General features: G+C 42.6%; 1 protein-coding gene across 1 annotated transcript in view; it reads left to right on the forward strand.

Moving 5' to 3' along the window:
- The window catches only part of KCNA7 (potassium voltage-gated channel subfamily A member 7), a 129,580-nt gene extending 103,372 nt beyond the window's left edge, over nucleotides 1-26,208 (forward strand). The window contains exon 2 of the mRNA XM_089681796.1: nucleotides 18,998-26,208. Coding sequence (XP_089537922.1) covers nucleotides 18,998-19,867 — 870 coding nt within the window. The 3' untranslated portion in view covers nucleotides 19,868-26,208. The remainder of the gene's footprint in view (nucleotides 1-18,997) is intronic.
- The last annotated feature ends 460 nt before the right edge of the window (nucleotides 26,209-26,668 follow it).

Here is a 26,668-nt window from a genome sequence, read left to right on the forward strand (position 1 = left end):
CCGGGTAGAAGTTCAATGGGGTAGTCATAAGGTCTGTGTGGTGGTAAGGTGTCAGCCCCCTATTTGTTGAAGAAATCTAGGAAGTCATGGTAGGCCTCCAGAACCACTGAACGCAGGTCATTGTCAGAGTCCAGCATAATAGGGCCGAGGTCTGAACTAATGGGCTGAGCTAGCAAAGTTCTTGGCAGTAAGAGGACTGGAATTTCACTTCTCCTGTGGCCCAGTTAATATGTGGGTTATGGGCCAGTAGCCAAGGCATTCCCAGGATGACAGGGTACAGAGGTGAAGCGATGACATCTATTTTGACATCCATGCAGGTTTGGATGTGTACAGGTGTGTGTCCCCAGATGCAGGCAGCATGAATTCAGGGTCACACACTTGTACCCACACAGATTTCAAATTAGGAGTAGCGACTATGGCTGTGCAGCTGCAGTGTCCCAATTGACATAATTAGTACTGCCTGTATTCATTTGCCCAGAACACCTGTGCATCCCATGCAGGCAAACATGACCCATGGGTGTATGCTTTAACTGGACCAATACTCACCTCCGATCCTGCAATGTGCTGTCCCGGAGTTTCCTGCCTGGCTGTTGACATTTTTGGGTGGCCAGCTTCTGGTTTCTGAATACTGGCCACTGTCATTGGCTGAGGCGAAAGTTTAATCAAATTTGGCTTTACCGAATTTGTACAGTGAGCTGTGCCTGTACACGCAGGTAGGTAGGTTTAATGCAGAAGAGGTAGAGCATGTCTCTTCTGCATTAAAAATCCTGCCTGTCCACCAATTTTTTATTCTTAGCTAAAGTTCCACCTTAAGTATGCCCATATGAACGAGGTCTAAGAAAAAAATCATTCAAAGAACAAGGGCAAGATCAGCAGAACAGTTTTCCTCTCAACTTCTGTTCCTGTGAAAACTTAAACTGTTTGGATTTCTTTTCTTTCTGCACCCAAGACAATGGTTATCAGGTCCAATAGTAAGGGTAAATAATAACCAGCCAGTGGTAACCCTTCCAAATTATATCAAATGAAATATTTGGGCTTTACATACACTTTATGACAACATGCACCACCGTATACCTTTGCTACCAATCACTGCTGCATTGCAGCACATGCCCTTACCTGTTTGTCATTCACTGTAAGAAACAGAGGACTGAGCAATCTATCAATATCTTACAATCTACTATTATGGAGAATTTAAAGTGCTTCTAAAGGCTCAAGTTTTTTCTATGCATGAAGGTAAAAAACTGTGTGTGTGCAGCAGCCCCCCTAATGCTTACCTGAGCCCCATCATGATCCTGCAATGTGCATGAAAGCCTCAGCTCTCTGGTGGCTCTACCTCCTCATTGACTGAGACAGCAATGGGAGCTATTGCCTCCCGCTGCTGGCAATCACAGCCAGTGAGCCAATGAGACAGAGGCGGTGGGGCTGAGTCGCAATTGTGTGTGAGAATGGACACTCAGAGCAGTGGCTCTGGAGCGAGCCTGTTTGGGTGCCCTATAATAAGCTGCTAAAGCAAATGGAACTCAGACAGAAACAAAAAGCATGAGAGGGATCTTAAAGTGGAGTTCCAGTTGATTTAAAAAAAAAAAAGTCAGCAGATACAAAAACTGTAGCTGCTGACTTTTAAAATACAGTTACCTGTCCCTTGGTCCAGTGGTGTTCTCACCATGGCTGGCTTCACCAGCCGTTTTCTCTCCCTGGCGCCAAAATCTTCAGTGTGGGCACCTGGCTGTGACAGCTTGTGGCTTCACAGCCGGGTGCCCACTGCGCATGCGCGAGAAGTGCTGTGCTTTGTGAACTGCCCCGTAGTCTTCTGGAACCTGTAACATATCCCAGAAGACTACGGGGAGGGAGGGGGGAGGACAACTTCTGCTTCCGATCGTCTTAGGCGTTCGCAGCGGAAGTGGGAGCGGGTACCCGCTCCCCAAAGGTGCCAATCCTTAACGGGGAGTGGGGGACAAAGACTTAAAGCGGAACTTCCCCTTTTGGGTTGAGCTCCAATTTAATCGGGGCTTTTTCTCAGCATGAACCTCTGGCTCGGGCCCTCTGCTTCCTGCTCACCACTATCACTTGTAAACACAGAAATCTGGCTTCTGTGTTCATAAGTGACAGCTTGTCTCCCAACAGCTCCCAAAGATCTGGTCTCCTGAATGGTTCCCACTGAGTGCAGGATAGGTACAAGGGAGATGCCCGGGGTGCAATGCGGATGACGACACCCCCACTTCATGATCCCTTTGCAGAGAGGTGGAGGACCCTCCTACAGTGTGCAGGGAGGTACTAGAGCTGGCTAGGTGCTTCAGCTTAATACAGCAACAAAAGTTAGACATGTGAAAGACAGTGGAGCTTTTAAGGAGGGTGGTGAAGATGGGGGTAATGGAGGGTGGGTTGCTTGCAGAGGTCAGAGCTAAAGAGGGGTGTAAGTGAAATGTGGATGGGGGATGCAGAGATAAGCAGCTGTGGAAGAAGGCTGAACTCTGCTGCAGTCCCCCACCTCTTCACTCTGTATGTAATGCGCTCCTGGTATTTAAGGTCTCTTTAAGACCCTAAAACTATTAGTGAAATTGGAGGGTCATGGTTGCATTCCTGCGCTCATTTGCTGAGAAAAATAAAGCAGTGGTCTTAACCATTCCTCATCAAAAAATTGGCTTTGCATGTACTTTAAAAATCATGCTGTATTGTAACAAACCTTTTCACATACAATATGTGCTAATAGGAGGGATCGTAAGGGATGAATTGTAAAATAAGAAGTACTTTGTGAGTTGAACAAGGTAACTGCTTCTCTGTGACAATTATGGATTCTGGATTCACCTAAAATGATAAATAAAATACCATACCATGATCACAAATAACCCTTTTCATTTAGCAACACACAAATCTGCACAAACACACACATATCTTCAGCACCAACCTGCTTTGCGGTTCTCTGTACATTTTAGAGCCACAAAAGAAGTCAAGGATGAAAGTCTTTCCTTTGCCAGGTGATTTAATTGCTATACTAATATTTAATTCCAAACAGCTGCTACTGACTACATGTCCTACTTTAAATGAGGTCTGAATTGTGGAGTATCTCTACTCAGGGCCCTCATCCCAACATATCTCCCACGTCCAGCCCTCTCCTGATGAGAGACCATCCTGTAAATTAGATCACAGGTTAAGATTTAACAGATTGCCAATGAAGTAAATGCAAGTAGATGAATGCATTGCAAGTCACAGAAATAGATGGGCAGAAGGGCCAGTAAGAGTTAACTTTTTTACATTTGGAAAAATATTCATAAGAATTCATATTGGTCTACATTTTTCTTTAAAAGGGACACAGCTGATTGGTATTAAATAATACATTTTACATTGCATACAACCCCTGGCAAAAAGTATGGAATCACCGCACTTGGAAAATGTTCATTTAATTGTGTAGAAAAAAAAAACTAATCACAGACATGCCTCAAAACTATTTTCATTTAACATTCCACCCTTCTGGGGTGCAGATTCTGATAAGCCCCCTGCCCGCAGACCCCCACAACCACCTGCCAGGGTTGTGGGGAAGAGGCCCTTGTCCCCATCAACATGGGGACAAGGTACTTTGGGGGGGGAGCCCCCCTGCCCCAAAGCACCCACCCATGTTGAGGGCATGTGGCCTGGTATAGTTCAGGAGGGGGGGGTGCTCGCTTGTCCCCCCCTCTTTCCTGACCTGCTGGGCTGCATGCTCGGATAAGGGTCCGGTATGGATTTTGGGGGGGACACCACGCCATTTTTTTTTTTTTAATTTTGGCGTTGAAGTTCCCCTTTAAATCCATACCAGACCCGAAGGGCTTGGTGTGGATGGGAGGGGGGACCCCACGCCTTTTTTTTATTTATTATGGTGCCAGTTTTTAAATGTAATTCTCACTTTTTTTTCTTCACTATAGCTCAGAAATTCAGCTGTCACTTCCCCCAGCTAAAAGAGAAAGTTTTCTTTGAGTTTATATCCCTAAAGGAAACAAGTTTTACTTTTAGTTTATTAAAAGATACAAAGTTTTCTGTAACTTCGGGGAAAGCGATAGATAAGCTTGTGAGCTATAGTGAAGAAGAAAAAAAGGCTGGCATTTGCATTTAAAAATCAGCACCGACATACACTTTGTATTGTGAAAAAAATTATTAAGAATTGTGTAAACCGAGGCATTATTTTCAATGGATTTTCATTCGTAAACCGAAAATTACGTTAACAGAGGCGTTCGTAAACCGAGGTACACCTGTATTAGTATTAATCCTTTGTATTGGGATACATAGAACCAACATATATCTGAATTGGCAACATAGTACAACATTTGTGTCATATTTGAGATATCTGGCTAGTTACAGTGACCTTGCCCAGGGACTTAGGGTTGATTCACACCACAGAAATAGAAGCTGGATTAGTGCCACAGCTCAGTGGATAAGTGAATAAGTGGTTAGCACTGCTGCCTCACAGCGCTAGGGTCGTCGGTTTGAATCCCAACCACGGCAATGAAGTTTCATGATCTCCCTGGGCAGCTGTCCTAACATAGATGTGCTGGTGGCAGCATCTTTGCTCTAATAGTGGTCACATGGAGTGCGACTTGGCATGTGATTTGCATGACATGCGACTTGCAAATTGTATGCCAAGTCGCACCCTATTGTCTGCTATTAGAGCGGTCACATGGGTGCGTTTCTGACACTGATTTCTAAAGTAGTACATGTACTACTTTTGTGGCAATTTGCATAGATATCTGTGTCAGATGTCTTGCAAATTGCAAGGAAATCGTCATCTTCACTGTAAGTCGCAAAATTTCTAAATCGGCTTTGATGTGACCGGGGTCTAAGGTCTTTTTATGTTTGATTTCCTGAGTGTTTTTCTGATTTATGGAAAATTGCGCATACTAGCAAAAATGAATTGACATTTTCAGTATTGCATGCGAGATGTGCTCATGTGATTGCCTTAACTCATGCAATAATTTGGAGTGAATTGTGCCCATAGTGCCAATAAATGTTGCCATGGGGTTCCCCTTCACATCCCTGTTCAATGTTCTGTTGTATGCTGTACAGGTACACTTCACTGTGGATTTATTTATTTATTTATCGAGTTTATATAGCGCCAAAGGGTTTGCTCAGCGCTGTACAATAGAGGGGGGACAATACATAAAACAGAACAGTAACATCAAACAGTACACAAGGGGTAAGAGGGCCCTACTCTTTCGAGCTTACAATCTAGGAGGGAGGGGGTAGAGGCACAGGAGGAAACGGCTGTGGGGGATGGAGTGGTAGGAGGAGGGAAGGGCAGCGGCTGTTAGGTGAGGGTGGGGTAGGCTTCCCTGAAGAGGTGGGTTTTCAGGGAGCGCCTGAAGGTGAGGAGGGAAGGTGACAGTCTGATGGATTGGGGTAGTGAGTTCCAGAGGATGGGGGAGGACCTGGAGAAGTCTTGCAGTCGTGCGTGGGAGGAGGAGACCAAGGAGCAAGATAGAAGGAGGTCCTGTGAAGAGCGAAGGGTACGGGTAGGGTGGTACCTGGGAATCAGGTCAGTGAGGTAGTTAGGGGCAGTGTTGTGAATGGCCTTATAGGTCAGGGTGAGCAATTTGAATTTAATGCGTTGGGCAATGGGGAGCCAGTGGAGGGAGAGGCAGAGGGGGGTGGCAGAGGTGGAGCGGCTGGTGAGGTGGATGAGTCTGGCCGCTGAGTTCAGGATGGTCTGAAGCGGGGAGAGCCTGCACTGGGGTAGGCCGGTGAGGAGGGAGTTGCAGTAGTCCAGGCGTGAGATAATCAGGGAGTGTACTAGTAGTTTAGTGGTGTCTGGGGTAAGGAAGGAGCGTATCTTGGAGATGTTCCGGAGGTGGAGCCTGCATGTGTTTGTGAGAGATTTGATATGAGGTTGAAAGGAAAGGTTTGAGTCCAGAATGACGCCAAGGACCTTGGCTTGCTGGGCGGGATTGATGGTGGTGTTGTTGGTAGTGATGGAAAGGATGGGGGGGGGGGCGCGGGCTGGGGGGAAGATGAGAAGCTCGGTTTTGGAGAGGTTGAGTTTGAGGAAATGGAGCGACATCCAGTCAGAGATGTCGTTTAGGAGGTGAGTGATGCGGGCGGAGAATGTGGGGGTGAGGTGAGGGGTGGATAGGTAGATTTGAGTATCATCAGCATAGAGGTGGTAATTGAAGCCGTGGGAGTGTATGAGTTTGCCAAGGGAGGAGGTGTAGATGGAGAAGAGAAGGGGTCCAAGGACAGAGCCCTGGGGGACCCCAACAGAGAGGGGGAGTGAGGAGGAGGTGGCACCGTTGTAGGAAACGCTGAAGGAGCGTTGGGATAGATAGGACGAGAACCAGGAGAGAGCGGTGTCTCTGATGCCAAGGGAGAGTAGTTTATTAAGGAGGAGGGGGTGGTCGACTGTGTCAAAGGCCGCGGAGAGGTCTAGGAGGAGGAGGACAGAGTAGTCGCCTTTGGCTTTGGCGGTTAGTAGATCGTTGGTGATTTTGAGGAGGGCAGTTTCGGTGGAGTGAAGGGGACGCAAGCCAGACTGTAGTGGGTCAAGGAGGTTGCTGTCAGTCAGGTGGGCGCTTAGGCGATCGAAGACCAAGCGCTCAAGGAGCTTGGAAGTGAGTGGCAGCAGGGAAATTGGTCTGAGGTTGTTGAGGTCAGTGGGGTCCAGGGAGGGCTTTTTGAGTATGGGGGTGATGTGCGCATGTTTTAGGGGGGAGGGGAAGACGCCAGTAGAGAGGGAGAGATTAAAGATGTGGGTAAGGGAGCGGATGAGGGAAGAGGGGGGTGACCGGAGGAGTTGAGAGGGGATAGGGTCCAGGGGGCAGGTAGTGAGGCGGGCTTCTGAGAAGACTCTGCTGACTTCCTCAGTGGTAGTAGGGCTGAAGGAGTGCAGTGATGGGGGGGTTACGGTAGGCAGGGCCTTGGGTGTGGTGGGGGGCAGTGCCATTGCGAGGTCAGAGGAGGGGAGAGATGAGGGGGTGATGGAAGGGGGGAGGCTAGATGGGGAGGTAGATTGCAAGTTGACTATGTCCTTGCGGATTGCGTCAATCTTGTTGTGGAGATGAGTGGCAATCTCGTGGGCGGTAAGTGAGGTACTGAGTGGAGGAGGGGGGGGGGAGAGCAGGGAGTTGAAGGTGGAGAAGAGTCGGCGAGGGCAGGTGGAGAGGGTGTTAATCAGGTTAACAAAGTAGGCCTGCTTGGCGGCGTGGAGGGAGGAGGTGTAGGTGAGGAAGGCAGATTTGTAGAGGGAGAATGCATGAGGGGACCTGGTTTTGCGCCATAGTCTCTCCAGCGCACGACTGCGACGTTTGAGGCATTTAGTGTGGTTGTTCTGCCATGGTTGGAGCGGTCTGGGGTTGATGTTGCGTGTGGTTAGGGGTGCCAGAGAGTCTAGGGTAGCTGATAGTGAGTCGTTGTACGTGGAGGTGGCTAGGTCAGGACATGACAGTGGAAGGATGCTGTCGTGTAAGCGGTCGGCAGCCGAGTGGAGGGGGGCCGGGTGCAGGTTGTGGAGGTTGCGGCTGGTGATGGTTTGGCGCACTGGGGGGGGGAGTTAGGGGAAGGGGAGGTGGAGAACGTGAGGAGGTGGTGGTCGGAGAGAGGGAAGGGGGTGTTAGTGAAGTGGTTGAGGGTACAGAGGTGGGAGAAGACGAGGTCCAGGGTGTTCCCATTGATGTGGGTGGAGGATTGAGTGTATTGTGTGAGTGTGAAGGAGGAGGTTAGGTGGAGGAGTTGGGAGGTAGCTGGGGTGTTGTCATTGATGGGGATGTTGAAGTCCCCGAGGATGATGGTCGGTAGCTCAGAGGAGAGGAAGAAGGGAAGCCAGGCGGCGAAGTCATCCAGGAAGCGGGCTATGGATCCGGGGGGCCTGTAGATCACTGCGATCCTTAGGGGGGTGGGTGAGAAGAGCCGGATGCAGTGAGCCTCGAAGGAGGAGAAGGTTAGGGAGGGGGGGTTAGGGAGGACCTGGAAGGTGCTCAGCGGTGATAGGAGCAGGCCGACACCACCACCTTTGTGACCGCTCAGTCTTGGTGAATGGGACCAGACGAGACCTCCATGGGAGAGTGCCGCAGGGGAGGTAGTGTCAGTGGCCTGTACCCAGGTTTCGGTGATGGCTAGGAGGTTGAGGGAGCGGGAGATAAAGAGGTCATGGATGGCAGTTAGTTTGTTGCAAACCGAACGGGCGTTCAGAAGTGCAACCGAGAGAGGGGGGATGGATGCGGGGAGGAGGTGCACAGGTATGAGGTTGAGGGGGTTGCGGCGGCTGGCGGGGGCAGGGGGGTCCCTGGAGGGGGGGAGAGGTGGTGGGGGGCCAGGGTTCGGGGAGATGTCCCCAGCGGATAGGAGAAGGAGAAGGGTGAGGAGGGTGGCATGGGAATGGGAGGTGTAGGAGCGTGTGGGTCTGGTAGTGGTGGCACGTGGGTCGACCGGGGAGTGGAGTACCAGGAGGAGGTGGTGAGTGCCGTAGTGGGGAGAGGGCAGAAGTGAAGGGGCAATGTAGAGCTGTTTTGGGGGGGTGGGCGGGTAGAGGGAGGCGATTTTTGGGATGGAGGAGAGGAAGACGAGGAGGAGTGGTCTAATAGTGGTCACATTGAGTGCGACTTGGCATGTGATTTGCATGACATGCGACTTGCAAATTGTATGCCAAGTCGCACCCTATTGTCTGCTATTAGAGCGGTCACATGGGTGCGTTTCTGACACTGATTTCTAAAGTAGTACATGTACTACTTTTGTGGCAATTTGCATAGATATCTGTGTCAGATGTCTTGCAAATTGCAAGGAAATCGTCATCTTCACTGTAAGTCGCAAAATTTCTAAATTGGCTTTGATGTGACCGGGGTCTAAGGTCTTTTTATGTTTGATTTCCTGAGTGTTTTTCTGATTTATGGAAAATTACGCATACTAGCAAAAATGAATTGACATTTTCAGTATTGCATGCGAGATGTGCTCATGTGATTGCCTTAACTCATGCAATAATTTGGAGTGAATTGTGCCCATAGTGCCAATAAATGTTGCCATGGGGTTCCCCTTCACATCCCTGTTCAATGTTCTGTTGTATGCTGCACAGGTACACTTCACTGTGGATTTCTTTCTGACTCTGATTTGTGGGGCCTGTATACCAAGGGTTAACACAGGTGGGAAGAGAATTAATCAGGTGCAGACACTTTCTCTGACCAAATGAATGACAGTGGTGGGTGTGGCCTATGCTATATAAAGAGTTGTAGTAGTGGCTGATTTTCCTTGTACAGGCCAGGTTATTTTCAGCAAGTCCTTGCTTGTGGTGGTTTGGGGAGGAAGAGATATTGTGCTGAATTGCCCCAGACCACACTCACGCTGTGTTTTGATGTGGGCTGTAAATGTTTTGCATTTTTTTCCTTCTAAAGTGTGTTTGTGTGTTATTGTACAATGATTGTGTGTTTATTATCTTTGCATTGTAATCCTAACACATGTCAATTGCTCTGCTCTTCCAAATCTGCACTTGGCTATAGTTTGCTTGCTTATTTAGACTGAAATGCAGTTTTCGGACAAACCTGAAGAGAAGTGTATGTGTGGGGGATTTGGGGAGGTGGGAGGTGTTTGTTATTTTGTCACTTTCTTATGAATTTTCATATTAATATTTTGATCTGCAGCCTATTTTGTGGATAGATAATCTTACTAAGTGATTCATATTAATCGTTTGTTTCCTGCTGTAACCTGTGAAAGCACAGTTCATTAGAAGTATAATCTTATAGATTGTAAGCTTTTATGAGCAGGACCATTCTATTTTAGCAACATCAATCCTGCTTTTTTTTTCCCAAGAAATTGACTACCTACTTGTTGCTGCTGTCCAATTAAATGTGGAATATGTATTTGATCAATAAACGTTTGGACTATGTATATTTTTTGGGGGGTTATTTCATGCTCAAGTTCAATATATTATCACCCCTAACACATATTTTGCGAGCTATATAATATGCCCAAATCTAGCTTGTTAGAGTGCACATATGCAAGTATGTCCAAACTAACAAACCAAAAGCCCCCTATTGCACCACAAGACAATGTTATGTACCAGTGAATAGGTCGTGTTCAATGTGCAGCTGGCTATTCTTTTTCTACAATACTCTTAACATTAATAAATTAGGCCCCCAATTTATGTTGACTTTGGGCCTTTACCGGCAAACATATTGTAAGGGACCGCCTGGCGGTACCACTAGCGCTCCACTGATTAGGTGCTCCCAGGGCACGGAGTCTAAGCCCCAGGGTACTTGTTCACCAGAGCCCCTGATGGTGGGGATGGACTTGGAGTACCCGGAGACCAGGTCGTGGCTCCTGAGTACGCCTGTCAGTGGTAGGGGTATTCGCCAGGGGCTCCCACGGGGAAGAGCCTGATGTGAGGAGGTCGGGAGACCCCGGTGGGATGGATGGATGGATGAGCAGGTGCAAGGTCAGACAAGCCGGGTCGGTAACAGTGGGGTCGGTGCGGTACAAAACAGCGGGCAGAGAATAGTCGGGTCACACGCCAGGTCAGCAACAGGAGGTCAGATCTAGTAAGGGGCATCCAGGAGAGAGGTCAGGCAAGCCAGGGGTCAGAGTGGGAGAATACAGCAAGGGTCAGGTCCAATCCGGGTCAGCAACTTACAGGAAACAGGATCACAGGTACAGGTATGCAGAAGAGACCAGAAGGCACTGAATGACAGCTCAGGGCCGTTTAAATATCGCGCCCTGCGCTGTCATTGGTGCCCGGCGCGCGACCGCGGTTCCTACTGCGCATGCGCAAGCCTGAATGCCGCGGTCGGCCAGGAACTGGTGCCCGTGTCCCTGCAGAGAGCGGCGCACTGCGCCTGCGCCGGGACCAGCGCCGAGGGGATCCCTGACACATATATATTCACCAATGCCAAATACACAATAGAACCGCAAACATATATTCGCCAATGTCATATACACAATAGAACTGCAAACATATATTCACCAATTTCATATACACAATAGAGCCACAAACATATATTCACCAATGCCAAATACACAATAGAACTGCAAACATATATTCACCAATGTCATATACACAATAGAGTTGCAAACATATATTCACCAATGTCATATACAAAGTAGAGTTGCAAACATATATTCACCAATGTCATATACACAATAGAGCCACAAACATATATTCACCAATGTGTGTAGAAAACAAAAAGAGGGTGCACAGGCCTAGTGCATTACCTTAAAAATAGGGTTAATTGAAAAAAGTAAAATACTCACAAGATAAAATGATGTAAAATCAGATGTACATGGGAAACATGTCACAAAGGATGCAGAGTGGTACAGAGACCCCTGTGGGTGGTCTGCTGGGGGACTGGGAGCCTCTGGATAGCTGGTGGCTGACACGTTTCGAGGAAGTCGAAACGTGTATACGTGACTTTTCAATGTCATATACACAATAGAGCCACAAGCATATATTCGCCAATGCCAAATCCACAATAGAACTGCAAACATATATCCACCAATGCCAAATCCACAATAGAACTGCAAACATATATCCACCAATGCCAAATCCACAATAGAACTGCAAACATATATTCGCGAATGCCATATACACAATGGAGCCGCAAGGAAAATTACTATGGTGCACAAATAAACGCCAAGACAGCTGTTGGAGAAGGCGCTATAGCAGCTATCATATCAAAAATACGTCATGACGTTTGCGGAAGGACGTTTGCACACACCTGAAAGTGGTAGTGGGGAGTGTTAGTGGATGGGAGTGTAGTTAGGAGAGTTTAGTGGTAATTTGCAAATCTATTTTTTGGCTTTGTGAAATGTTCTTTTGTGGAATTCCACACCACATCTGGACATGGCGAGATCGCTGTTCTCCACCAAGGAGCTGATCCTCATTTGCCGGGGAAACATTATTAATAATTGTATTTTCTGTTGAAAACATGTCCGATTCCTAGATACATTGAGGTACATAGCAGAGGTTCAAGGTATTCCAAGGAAGAAATGAGTGTTCTTCCTAACTATACAGGTGGCATAGACACAAGCATACACCCAGGGCCACCGTTAGATATCACGGGGCCCCATACAGCATACATGACAGCCCCCCACCGCCATAGAAAATATCCAAATTATATTTATGATAAAAATACACTAAAAACATTATTAATGGACACAATCCCAACCATATTCCTGTTAAATCTAAATGATAAAACTGTACTGAGTTAATAACGCTGTGTGCTGAATTGAAGTCTTGGGGCTCATTCACATGGGTGCTGTGGCCTGTAGAGTGTGAATCAGTGGTTTGTTTTTGTGGCTGTCGCTGTTTGCAGGCAACCTATGTTACACTATGGAAATGCTGCAGGTCATAATTTGACAAGCATATGGGTGCAGGTGTACAACTCTGAACACAGACAGTGAGCATTCAGGGCCACTTCCCCATGCCTTCACACCTGTCAGATTAAAACCTGTGTTCATACAGCTGCAGTGTCCCCATAGTGTAACAGGTGGCTCCAGCCACATGAAAAACCCCCTCATTCATGCTGTACAGGCCAGAGGACCTGTGCGAATGTGGCATTTTTTACTTTTTTTTTCCTTCAGCTCATTAATTTCAATGGGCTGCCTAATGTGTGGGAACATGCAAAAATACTGCAGGCATATTATTTTAAAAGTGTGTTGCACCTAACTGCATAGTAGTGTGGTGCCATGCGTTTTGGTGGCTGTGAATGCGTCTGTGTTTACTAGACGTGTGGAGGTGCAATTAAGTTTTCATCATGGTACCTGCGCACATCTGCAGAGGGCATTGCATTTCTTTGCTGTACAGGAAAATGCATGCTCTTGCATGCGTTTCTGCATCAGAAATGGTGTGAACAAGTCCTAAGGGCCAGTTCAAACCATAGAAACACAGTCTAGATGTGTTCCAGATGTGTTTTTGCATGCATTTTTGGATGCATGTTTAGCGTGTTCCAGTGCATTTTTGATGCATTTTTGACGTGTTCCAGTGCATTTTGGATGTGTTTTTGACGTGTTCCAGTGCATTTTGGATGCGTTTTTGAAGTGTTCCAGTGTATTTTTTATTCATTCCAGTTAATTTTTTCCCCTCTCTTTTTCTTCAATTAAATTAGGGACATGTGCGTTTTAGTGCTTTCCAGGGCATTTTACTGCATTCCAGTACAGTTCTTTGCATAAACAATGCAGCCTGTTCAACTTTTTTGGCAGTACCTGCAGCGCACTGGAACTGCAAGCGCTGATGTGAACATTGACAACCATATAACCTTCTTTCTGTGTGTTTTGGATGCAAAAAAAAGCAACTGAAACACAGCCCTAAAGGTTATTATAGGTCAGGGAACGGGACTGACCAGGAATTGTGAATTCAATCAGACTAGTGGTGAGATACAATCAGGAATCGTATAATAATGTGAGATCTGAGCTGTAGCTAATAGGAAATGAGACACATTAACTTGATCAGTAAATAAATAGTTAAATAAAAAGAGTGGGGCGGGGATACATAGATTTGCAGATGGAACAGGTGATAACAGGGGGGGTGGGGTCAAGTTGTATAAGGAGAGAGGTTTAAGGGCTCATTCACACTTGACTTTATTCCTAACTCTTGCCAAACACCCCTATAGCATTTGACAGGCGTTTGGGAAGCATTTTTAATGCTACTCAAATGCTCCCCAAACGCCCTATGCACAGTTTTGAGGCATTTGATAAGCGTTTCCCAAGCGTTAAAACTGCGCCACAAATTACTGTAATGAAGTTAAATGGTATTAACGCTCCGCAAATGCGTCGCAACCGCACTGCAAATTCCTGCCAGGCATTTGAGGAGCGGCACCATAGACTTGAATGGGAGGCTTCAAATCCTGACTCGACATGAGGCGCCAGTTTTGCCGCAACGCAACGCTAACCCTTCAGTGTGAACAGCAGTGTGTGCTGCCATGTGCAGAATTTTCGTTAAAAACGCTTCCCAAACGCCTGTCTGACGCCTGCTGACAAAGCTAGTGTGAAAGTAGCCTAAGAGAAAAGAAACAAAGTTGTAATGAAATATAAACAGAAGGAAAATTGAAAGTTTCAAACTTGTTAGAAGAACAGGACGCAGGTAAGATTCACTCCCTTTCCACTTTCTAGTCAGTAGCCAAAATCTTAATTGATTGATCAATATTCTTGGCACTGACAGAACCCTGGAAACTGATCTCCATATTTTGGGCATTCACGAATGTCAAGAGGCCAGAAACTCAGACATATACTAGGCCCAATTAACCTAACAGCATGTCTTTGGAGTGTTGGCAGAAACACCCGTGCAGAGAAAGCATGCAAATTCCAGACAGGTGCAGCCATGACTGGGATTAGAACCCGTAACCCAAGTGCTGTAAGTCCTGAATACTAACCACTAAGCCACTGTAGGAGACAGAGTTTGAGCTGGAATGTAGAATAGTTGCATGATTAAAGAGAATGAAGATATATCATTATATTGGGAAATTAGAACTAGACATTCAAATTATTTGAGATAAAAGTGTGAAAATTTTTGACATTTGAAAATAGAATGTATGACATTCATTAGGAAATGCATTAGTTGGCCGATCATTTTTGGAGAAACAGCAAAAAAAAATTATAATATAGGTGTGCTTTGTATTTGAAATTATAAGTATTCTCATATGCAAACAGAAAAACACCAATGGGACAAAGCCCGCGGTTGTGCACCACCTAGCGAACATATCCGGTATTACATCTAGAAATGTGCCTGATGTGATTCTGTATTTACTAACAGGAAAGAGTCTACAAAAAATAAAATAAATAAAATAAGCTTGCTAGATGACTTTCTGAAGACTGACAGGTCTTGATTGATTGAATTGAGTCTGCCTGAATGTTCAGCGTCTGCTGGTAGACTCAATTCTTAGTAAATCAGGGCCCATATGTCTTTCTTGAAGGAAAGTTTTCATGGCTTCTGCCTTATGGCAAAATGCATTATCATCGTGGAAAAGATGTCATCATCACCAAACATCCTTTCAATTGATAAAATAAGAAAAGTGTCCAAAATCTCAATATAAACTTGTGTATTTATTGAAGATTTAATGTCTGTCATCTTCCCCGTACCTTTGCATGAAATGCAACCCCATATCATCAATGATTGTGTAAATTTGCATGTTTTCTTCTGGCAGTTTTCTTTATACATTTCATTGGAACGACACCAAACAAAAGTTCCAGCATCATCACCCTGCCTAATGCAGATTTGTGATTCATCACTGAATATCACTTTCATCCAGTCATCCACAGTTCATGATTGCTTTTTTTTAGCCCACTGTAACCTTGTTTTTTTCTGTTTAGGTGTTAATGATGGTTTTCATTTGGCTTTTCTGTTTGTAAATCCAATTTCCATTAGGAAATGTCTTACAGTTCGGTCACAGGCATTGACTCCAGTTTCTGCCTGTTTGTTCCTCATTTGTTTTGTTGTGCATTTTCTGTTTTCAGGGCATATTGCTTTAAGTTTTCTATCTTGACGTTTTGATGTCTTCCTTGGTCTACTAGTACACTTCCATTTACAACCTTCCCATTTTATTTGTACTTGGTTATTCCCAGTCAGCTGTGTATAAAATCTGGACCGCCATCTTTTGCAATATTCCATGATGTTTTACCTTTTTGAAGAAGTTATATAATCCTCCTTTGTTTCAACTGACATCTCTAGTGTTGGAGCCATGATTCATGTCAAACAGCTTGGTGCAACAACTCACCAAGGTGTGCAAGCACTCTTTTTTTAAACCCTGGACCCTGCATTCACTATATCTGGTCTCCCACAGTACACAGAGCATGGAAATGCAATTATTTTAGTAAATATAAATTGCTAAATACCTTTTCTCATCAGCAGTTAGTAGTAGTGTTGTGACCTATATTGTAAAGTGCTGAGCAAACTGTTGGTGCTATATAAATCCTGTATAATAATAATAATAATAACTTCTATCAATGTTCAGCAGAGCACTGGTAAAGCTTGTAGGAGTTTTCTTTCTGCAATAGGAGAATGCAAAACCCCTGACCTCTGTGTGGACAGTGCTGATTGGCCTTGTGCTCATCACACACACTCTCCAAAGATAAAAAAAAAACTTCTCTAGCAATACACACTAAACTGAGCATGTGCAGAGTGTCTCCACATGATATGACTTATCTTGAGATAAGTGGGGGACACTGGAAGAAGAGGAGGATCAGAGAAGTAAAGATCAAACAGCATTTTTTACGCAATGCAGAAGATTAACCCCTTAGGTTCCACATTGAGTATAACAAGCCTGCTTTACTGCATATACAGACTGATTTTACTGTTGTGGGTTTAGTAAAACTTTAACTGCAGACTAATTAGCAGATGCAATCTGATGCAGATGTTTGTTTTAGAATTGCAAAGCACATGGTGAGTCCATAAAATTTTCCTCAGAATTGAGTGATTACATATTTCTTTCCTCTGCTTGATCTGCAAAAACAGTTGCGATTGACTATGAATTTCTTTCTTTTTTATTTTTTAAGTGTTTCTTAAAGCCAGAAGGTTGGAATGTTAAATGAAAATAGTTTTGAGGCATGTGTGTGATTTTTTTTTTTCTACACAATTAATCAATTAAACAATTGAATGAACATTTTCCAAGAGTAGTGATTCCATACTTTTTGATAGGGGTTGTAGAACCATGAATGCAATGTGTATTGGCTTTGGGACGCGCTCATTTGGAAGAGAACATCCCATGTGTAAAGTTTGATAGGTTATGTCCTCACATGAACCCGTGTTATACATAAGCAGTGGTTAGAGTCAGTGGTACCAAATTATTTGGGGTTTTGTATTTGCATGGTTACTTTTGTAAGTAGTACAATCAAAAGTATTTTACAATATTGGTGAGGAAAAGTACAATGTATTTTCAATAAAAAGCATATTTTAAGTATTAATATAGTGTACACTTGTGAGAGATTAGCACAAAACCACAAGGGAAAGACTCAGGGATATCAGCATAATAGTCCAAACAGTAGGAACATGCTGGTCAATCCACCCTGTCAGTTATTTACTCGCATTTACTTTTCAATATAATAAAGTAATTTCTCCAGTGGTACACCAAACACAAAAGCGTTTTTCTACATCTCCTGGTCAACAGATCCAAAATATAACACAGCAATTTTGCATGGAGAGTTCTATTGGGAACACTGTGCTCCAACATCCTGAGCTCTCCAACGAGATTCAAAAAGATCCCGGACTGATGGCCAGATACCCAACTTTCGTTATTACCCTGACCAGAGCCCTAATGGAACAGGACCCCATTTTCAAGCGTGCCTGCAGGCCGGTCTTTCTCTTATCAATAAAAATGCCATGTACCTGGTACAACACATACCCTTATCTAGGACTACACCCTACATTATCCAAGGCTGCTTGCCACAGCCTTAAAATCATTTTGATATGACTCACATTTGTATATGCTTACTCTCCTGTATATTTTAAATTAAACGTAAAGATCTCTAGATTAGTCACTGGATCATGCCCAGTTAGTCGCTATATGCTGATTAGCAACTGTTGAGATGATGTATTAGCCATATAGGAAGTACATTGTTTTCAGCAAATCAGACAATTCATAGATTCACAGTTTAACAAAGAGCAGTAAACACAGCTATTGGGGTGGATTTACTAAAGGCAAAGAGATTGTGCACTTTGCAAGTGCATTAGCACTAATTTTCCCCAAAGCTCAGTAAATATGGTACAGCTTCACTTTGTAAAGAATACCCAATCAGGTGCAAGGAAAGTAAAAAACAGCATTTTTGCTTGCACATGATGGAAATCGGCAGAGTTTTACCGCATTTACTAAGCTCTGGGGAAAATTAGTGCAACTGCACTTGGAAAGTGCACAGTCTATTTGCCTTTGGTCAATCCACCCCATTGAGTAGCACTGCGAAGAAGGAAGCACAATATGCACATGTAATGAGCAGTTTTTTCCTTAAAAGATACATAGAAACAAGGTATTTAAAGCTTGAACACATATTAAAAAGACTATCTATATAAAGATGATCTTTTTAAATATATATATATAAAAAACTGAAGATCATTGATGCCAAACAAAATGCCTGCATGTAGAGTGAAAAAAAAACCCAGAAAACTGCTATCATCTCTTAGAAAGCCATTCTAAGCAATGAATTAAACTGCAAAAAGAATTGAACTGCTAATACTATCCAGCAAACATTACAACTGTGCCAAAGCCATAAAGTTCACTCAATTTACCATAAATGCTATTCCATAACCTTTACTTGTCTATTTTGGTGTAATAAAAGATTGTCACAGACACATCTTTAGTGTGGACTTCTGCATGACCCAATACTTGATGGGTCAGGAGTTGTCTATGGGCAGTTTGTGAATTCTTTCCTGAGATATTGTTGTTTGAATCAAAGCCTAATATATGGAATTGGTGCCACAGGTATATGGATCTGGTTATGTCTGATAGTACCTTTAAGGATCTTGAACCCAATACTACTTTACTGTTTACTTGTTACTTAGTTATCATTTGACTGTAATTAAAGAGATGTTTTCTGTTGTGTTGTAATAAAAGACTGCTGTTGCCACTTAACTCCAGTCCATGGTCTGTCTTTTGTGGGTTTTAAGGATATGGTTAAAGTTTAGGTTGCCAAAGTGGTGGGTTAGTAAAAAGTGATCCAATCTGAAGTACCCTAGTCATGCAACTTCTCAGTTCTGCTGTGACCAGGAATCTGTTTCAGATTTAATATACAATTCCATCTGCTGGTGAAATCAAGTATTACTGAACAGCCTGTTCATACGCTGCACTGCATCTTAGTGGTTTGGTATCATTCAAAAGAGCAAAATAAACCACAACATGACAAGGGTCCCTCTGCAAGTAGAGTTCTGTGAAAGGAGTCAGAAAAAGATAAATCTTTAATATCCTGCATATTTATCCTAGATTAAATGTGCTTTATTGTCCTACTGAATGTATACAGTATAGGCTACATTTTGGAACACTTTGGTAGATGATAAATCAATGGATGTTACTATTTAATTTTGAGCTGATTAATTTGTTTTTTTGCTTGCTTGTTTACATTTTTATTTTTGTTGCAGGTACAGACCTTTCACAGAAGCAACATTACTCACGTCTTTAAGGAGAAAAGTCCGTTTGAAGACCCATTCTTCATCGTGGAGACTATTTGCATCTGCTGGTTCTCTTTTGAACTCTCTGTGCGCTTCTTTGCTTGTCCCAGCAAAGCTGCCTTCTTCAAAGATATCATGAACATGATTGATTTTGTAGCAATCATACCGTATTTTGTTGCTCTGGGCACAGAACTTGCCCGTCACAGAGGGGTGGGCCAGCCAGCCATGTCACTGGCTATCCTTAGAGTTATCCGTTTGGTTAGAGTATTTCGTATCTTCAAGCTGTCTCGACACTCCAAGGGATTACAGATCTTGGGGCAAACACTTAAAGCAAGTATGAGAGAGTTGGGGTTGCTCATATTCTTTCTCTTTATTGGAGTTATCCTCTTCTCCAGTGCTGTGTACTTTGCTGAAGCTGATCATGAAGGTACAAAGTTTACCAGCATCCCCGAGGCCTTCTGGTGGGCGGTGGTCACCATGACAACAGTAGGTTATGGAGACATGTCTCCTGAGACAGTAGGTGGAAAATTGGTGGGTTCTCTGTGTGCCATTGCAGGTGTCCTAACCATCTCTCTTCCTGTACCAGTCATCGTATCCAACTTTAGCTACTTCTACCACCGTGAAACCGAATGTTCAGATATTGGCCAGTACAACCATGTTGGCTCATGTCCAAATGGTCCTCCACATACACCAAAGCCTAAAGCAAAGGATAAGAGCCCAGAGCTGGACAAATTAAAGAACTCTCACAGTAATTCCAAGGCAGAATTACTTGATGGACTTGGACCTGTGGATGATAAAAATATGATTGTGGGACAGTCACATATAATAACTCAAGTGTGACTTTTGTTATTATGGTTTACTCCCACCTAGCTTTATTTCACCAGCCTTCATTCAGGAGTCTTAAATTAAAAGTTTTACAGAAATACATAGACGCTCCAAAATAAGAAACTGCATGGTACCCAGATTTTTTTTAAACCTTGGTTTCTTTCTTTTTTTTTTTTTTGCAACCAGTGGAAACTGCTTTATGGTTTGTGTTTTTTTTTTCAACAATCTGACATGAAAGATGATGTTGAGGAAGTGTCATCATGGATTGATACAAAGCTGGAGATAAAACAAAATGACACTTCAACAGGTAACAGGATTTTCATTGAAGACTTATGGATTTGGAGACTGGAACTCATTGTTGGCAAGTGGAAGGGTTTGCAAAATGCATTGCACTTGTAGTAGAAAGGATTTCCCACCAACATCCCCAGGGAAGCAGTTGGCTATTACCCAACTATGAAATAATAGAGCAGCCCTATTAAGTTACAAGTGCTGCAGAGCCCAGAGAAACAGGTAGTGGAGGGCAAGATCAAATAACAGCAACTGACTAAATACATATATACGACTGTAAAGGTAACCAAAGGCATGAATGCTGAAGGAGCCAAATGATGGCATTACAGGGAAAATGTATTTAGGTTGCATGTCAAGATTCCATTGCTCCACTATTCATTACAGTATATTTATTGTTGGAATGTAATCCTTAAAGACTGGAAAACTGGGTTTTTGCTTTGGAGGGAACCAGAAAACCTCAGCTTGTGAACATGCTTGTTAAATTGATTTGAACAGTCTTGAGATTTACAAAATAACATTGTCTATAGTTTTTCTATGATTAAGTTTAGGCCCCAATGATAAAAGGGTGATCTCTAAAGATCTGCATCTATGCAGATATGTTAACGTTAAATTGGAACACCTAGATAAAGGACTGCTTAGAATATTCTAATATGTTTCTCTACATGTCAATAATTATGCAGGAAAATGTTTATCTATATGCTCAGCAAGTACATATTATTCAGAGTGTTTGAGGTTTTTTCCTGTTTATTTTGCTCAAACTGAATATAAATTTCAGTCAGGTCTGTCTTAATTTTTATAACGTATATTTTGTAACAAAATAATGCATTCAAGGTCTTTAAGTTGAAAATCTTGACATAGCGTCTATTCTTTCTGGTATTACATCTTTTGATCTAAGTCAGAGGTGCACAGATCTTTTATACTGGGCCCCAATTATCTGTATAGCCATTTCGGGTGCTGTCCATTTTCACAGTCAGAAAACTAGCACTCCAGGAGCCATGCATCCACAATTTAATCTTTACAAAGTCTTCAAATTAGGATACAGCATAGTTTCATCTGCACCTACCATTAGTCATCAGCAATGGCTAAGGTCAGGAGCAGCAAAAAACATATAGACAAAAAAACTAGATCGTACTGTTTTGAATATTTAATACAAATGTTACAATGGATGCATGCCTTATGTAGTGCTGACTTTCTGATCGTTTCTGTTCATACTGTGAGAGTAGTGCATCCATGCACCTTCCATATCAATATTTTTTAGGTTAGCTGACTACTTCCTATAAGCCTTTTACCTATTTTTCTGCATAAAAATATATACTACCCTTTTTATCACCAATGAGCCTCATTTACCAGATCTTTTCACAGACTCACAAGTGAAATTGATACTGTTCCTTTCTTAAAGTAGAACTAAAGGCAAACCTTTTTTCTGTGTGTTGGATAGAGTGGAGAGTAATTAGAGCACCTATCAGTTTTTATTGTTGTCTGTGCCCCCGTTCAGGACACTTACCCCCTCTCTCTGTCCTGTTTACCATTATCATTGAAAGTGAAAGTAAAAGAAAATCCCACATTTTGGGTTGTCCCCAGAAAAGTAATAGCGGGGAAATCTTCCAATGGGGACACTGGTTCTGGAGACCCGGGGTTCCCAAGGAATTCCCTTAATTTGTATGGATTTCCTTTCACTTCCTGTCTGGCAATGGGACAGGAAGTGAAGGGACATCTCTGAAATGGGACACAGATGGAAAAAAAAATGCAACAGGGGTTATGGCTCTCCCTTACTCACCCGTATCCAAAACGAAAGAAAAAAGATTTTGCATATAGTTCTACTTTAAAGTTACTTAGTAAATAACATACCTAAACAACAATCTGTAGTCTGGATGTGGAGATTTTTTAAAGGGGTCTCACTATCATATCACTAACGATGTATATTTTAGTGTTAACATTCTATAATAGCAGGACCCTTTATAAAATCACCTCCAGAGTGTACACCTCTTATCCATTGCTTCTAATGAGAGACACTGGAGAATGAAATAGAGTGAAATTAGCCTCAGTGGGTTTAGGGAGAACAGGTATTGATAAGCGATTTATTTTTCCCCTTCTGGATAGTGGTAATTGTGTTCAATTTTATTCATCAGCTTTTATTAAGAAATCCTGAAGTGTAGACTGTTCATGGTGTAAGTTCTACATCAAGGTGTTTATGACTTTGTTGCCTTTTTATATTGCTAGAGTTTACAATTGTCATCAAAAGACAAAATGCTTTCAAACTGGTAAGAAGTGAGGGGCCGAACACCCCCCGTTCGGTTCGCGGTCAAACATTTGAACATAATGAAAGTTTAACTGTGAACTTCAAACAGAGAGGACAATTCACTAAACGGTATCTTACTGCATCTGCGTAAAGCATTGTTTATTGTTTCAGCTGTCAGCAGGGTTCCCCGCTGACAGCTGATTGCAAAATGAATTGCCAGGATTGTCCGGTGATTTTAATTTTTTTTTATAAATGCGTGAGGTCCCCCCCATGCATACCAAGCGCTTCAGGTCTGGTTTGAATTTTCAGGGGAACCCCCACACCAACATTTTTTCAAAAACTCCATACCAGACCCTTATCCGAGCATGCAGCCTGGCAGATCAGGAAAGGAGGGGGGGGGGCAAGCGAGTGCCTTCAAAGCACCTTGTCCCCCTCCAAAAAAAAACTGTCCCCCAAAGTAGATCCAACATCAATAACGATGCCTGCCGCCACCGCTGACCCGAAGAAAAAAAATAAAAGCTCCACTCTCGATACTGGCTCCCGCCATCTGACAGCTGTGTGGCAATGACAGTTCTTAGATAATGTGATGACGTCACAAGGGGGCGGGGCCAGGTGCATTGCTTTGGCCAATCACAATGCACTGTCAGGGCGCAGTGCATTGTGGAGCAAGGCAGGCAAACAGCCTGCTGAACGCCCTTGCCGTTCGTGTGTTCGCTGAATGTTAGTTCAACTCGAACATACAGCCCATCCCTACTGGCAAGTTAGTAGCATAATGTCAGATATAACCAAGCAGTTGATCACTTTACAAAATCAGCAACATTGAACTAGGGAATATTTCAGTTGACCTCTAGAGTCACATGTAAGTTGTAAGTTCCTGGAGTCTGTAGGACTGAAATAGTTGTGGTACTGTTGATGTCTATTTTGAGACCATGGAAAGAAGCTATAGTAAGCTGGCCTCTTTCACTGGGCACATCAGATGGCCAATTTGATGATATCTAGCAATGTGGCCATCTTTGTTGGTTATGGAGACTACAGTAGAAAAAAAAAACTAAAAGATTTAAAAACAGGATCCAATATTATATAAAGTCACGTATGCAAATATGGTCAGTGTGTTATCATACAGTTACCACAAAGAAGAAATCCACCATTTTCTATATATCCCCTGGTCAAGTTTAAAGTGTTTGTGTTATCTCAGCAGCATTTGTCTGCTTTTTGGTACATTCTAAAACAAGACATTTCCAGACTCCTAAACTTTTTCTGAAATACAGCATTCCCTGCACACATTTAGGCACGCACTGATCTGGAAGCATATTAAATCAAGTGTTATAATAACATTATTATTATTAATAATAATACTAATCGCAACTGCAGTCAATGATTAGCAGTTTCACAACCGCAATAACTCAGACTTAATCAGATATTATCCTACGGTATGTGTAACAAGGACAGAAACAATAGAAACAGAACAAGGTCTTGTGCAAAAAATACATTTAATGAAGGTAAAGACAAATTAGTAACTCACAAACATCAAGAAGAAGCAGTACATCTTAGGCCGGTGGAGTATATTCAGCCATACTCCACACACCACATCAGGGTTATAATATTTCTTGTGTCTGTCAGAATCACTCCTTCCTATGAGGGACACAATAATAAAACATTGGTAGTGTTTTAACCTTTCCCCTACTTTAGGAAAAAAAAAGGTTTTGATGGGGATTCCATTCTAAGCACTATTCCCCAATTACAGGAGTGGAATAAACTTGGGTAAGAAGTGAACATTAAGTGCTGGTCATATGACTTTGGAGTGAGTTATCTATAGAAAAAGAGGTGTTTTGATGTTTTGTTGTCTCTATAGCTAAAGGCAAAATGTTTTTTGTTTTGTTTTGAATAAAGTGGGGAGGAAGTAGAACACTGGCCAAGTTTTTATTGCTTTATGTATCCCCATTAGGAAGAGTCACCCTCTGTCATGTTTAAGGTTATCACTGTAAGTGAAAGTAAAAGAAAATTCCAAATCATGAGTTGTCTACAGAAAAGTAATAGAGGAGGAATCTTCCAATGGGAACACTAGTTCTGAAGATCCTGGCGACAACCAGGGATTCCCTCAATCTAAAAGAATTTCTCACTTCCTGGTTTGGCTATGGGACAAGAAGTTAAAGGGAATCTCCTAAATGAGACACAGATGAAAAAAAAAAAAAAAAACTTTACAGGGAGTATAATCCCCCCTTACTCTATCCAAAATGAAAAACATTTTGCCTTTAATTCCACTTTAAGAACAAAACATTTTCTCCCATTTTCCATACACATGCACATTTAAATATCTGATTAGATGTTGCTTATCCATACACTGTCCTTTGAAAATAAGTTAACCAAAAAATTTCCAACCAGTTTGATCAACTATTTGTTCAGTTGTCTACCCTAATATAATAAATGCACAGATTCACATAGATACAGTAGATAATTGCTAAAATGGTAGGTATTATATATACTGAATGGACTTTATGCCTGTGCATGACTTAATGCAGAACACTGGCCCAAAGCTGAAACTATTGTTATAAAAATATTGCCTCAGTACTTCCCATGCAGTATTGAGTTGCTCTTTTGTCTGCATCCAGTGTTGTATCTTTTTCTGAAAGGTTTGCCATTTGGCAATGCATAAATGGCCACAGATGTGCAATATTTATGTGTCACCTTTCTGCCCCTTTATATACTTTCAAGAATCTAAAATTGCTTCAAAACATATCTGATATTAGAATTACTGTGAATTGTGTTGATTCCTTCCAGGAAGAGTGTAGAAACTAGAGATACAATCCATGCCTGAATTTACAATGCCTGTGGAAGCTAAGGTTGCATTGATCATCAGGAATGTTACAGACCAGAGAAATAACACAGATTTAGAATCCCTCTCACCACTTGGACTTTAACAAATAGCAAAGGGTTTGCAAAAGATTATGGGAGGAATATGAAAATGTGTGACATGTATCAAGAAACCATTTTAAAATAGGACATAATGCAATCAGAACTGTAATTTTAGAGAGAGTCCAGAGTTCTATCTTAGGCATTTGGAGAACGGGGCCCATACACGTGCTTCTGACTGTCTTTAAAGTCATTAGAAAGTGAAGGAGTTGGTTTTCATGTCTACCTCTTCAACTGCTTCACGAGTCAGTAAGGTCATAGTCATTGCAGACGCAACATAGAGCTGTAATTGGCTCAATCAACCAGCTTGCCAAGAGGCTTGAGAAAATAAACTGCATAGTTGTCTTGTTTTAATGAGCCTTCCAAGCCAACAAGATGACAAGGAAAGAATTGATGATGAAGTTTTGTTCCTGGGAAGAGGGAGTCGGTTTGAGTTATCCCAGGAGTTGATAACATGTAGAAAATATGACATCCAGGCAATGCAAATAGCATTTCCCAACTACCAAGGAACTACAATAAGTGGCATGCTAGAACCTGTAGTTTCTTGACTACTAAAGAGCTGCATTTTCTCATCTCCAGTTAAACAAAATACAACAAAAGCTTTTCTGTGTAGTGTGAACTCTTAAATACAGCATTGCTTTCAAATTTGCTGTTTGGCAAAAAGAATAAATAGGCCTGTTTTTATAGAACCACAATGTTTTATTCTTTGAGTGCTTTTACGCATAAATAATTTTGTTTTAATTTATTGGTCAACAATAAAAACCTGCAAAATGTTTACACAGGACTACTACTGTTAAATCATGAAATATGTGCCACATGCACAAAGGCCTGTGATATAGGCTACTTCTTAATCCATGTAAGCACAATGGCATATTGGAGTAATATATATTTATCTAATAATAAATCATTATTTATTGCAGAGATTGTGTTTGTTTTTTTTTAATGGTATGGGTAAGTGAAGGCATGTAGGTGTGGGTTTTGGATTGACTTTAAAGTAAACCTGTACTGTGATAATACAGAGGCTTCCATTGCTTAGCACTCCCGAAAATCTCACTGACCTGGAACAAATATGCAGATCAGGAGTTCTGACTCCAATACTCTTACCTGTATACATTTTGTTTGGGTTAATGTTTCAAGAAGTAGTGTAAATCCAAAAACATTTTTTTTTAATTCAGGCTCTTATTTCCTTATTTTAATCTGGTGTACTGCCAGTTACGAAAATTCTCCTGATTTGGACTACAAGCATCTCCCCCTACCCTCATCTCCATTACATAGGAGTAAGGAGGTTTGAGGCTTACAGAAGATAACTGGGAAGGCTGAAAATATTGTATATGAATTCAGTACACAGAAAGTTACACAGTGACTCGATTTCTGTCAGG

This window comes from Staurois parvus, unplaced genomic scaffold, assembly GCF_062004578.1.
Source record: "Staurois parvus isolate SC_StPar_1 unplaced genomic scaffold, SC_StPar_1.0 ptg000279l, whole genome shotgun sequence".
NCBI classification, from domain to species: domain Eukaryota; kingdom Metazoa; phylum Chordata; class Amphibia; order Anura; family Ranidae; genus Staurois; species Staurois parvus.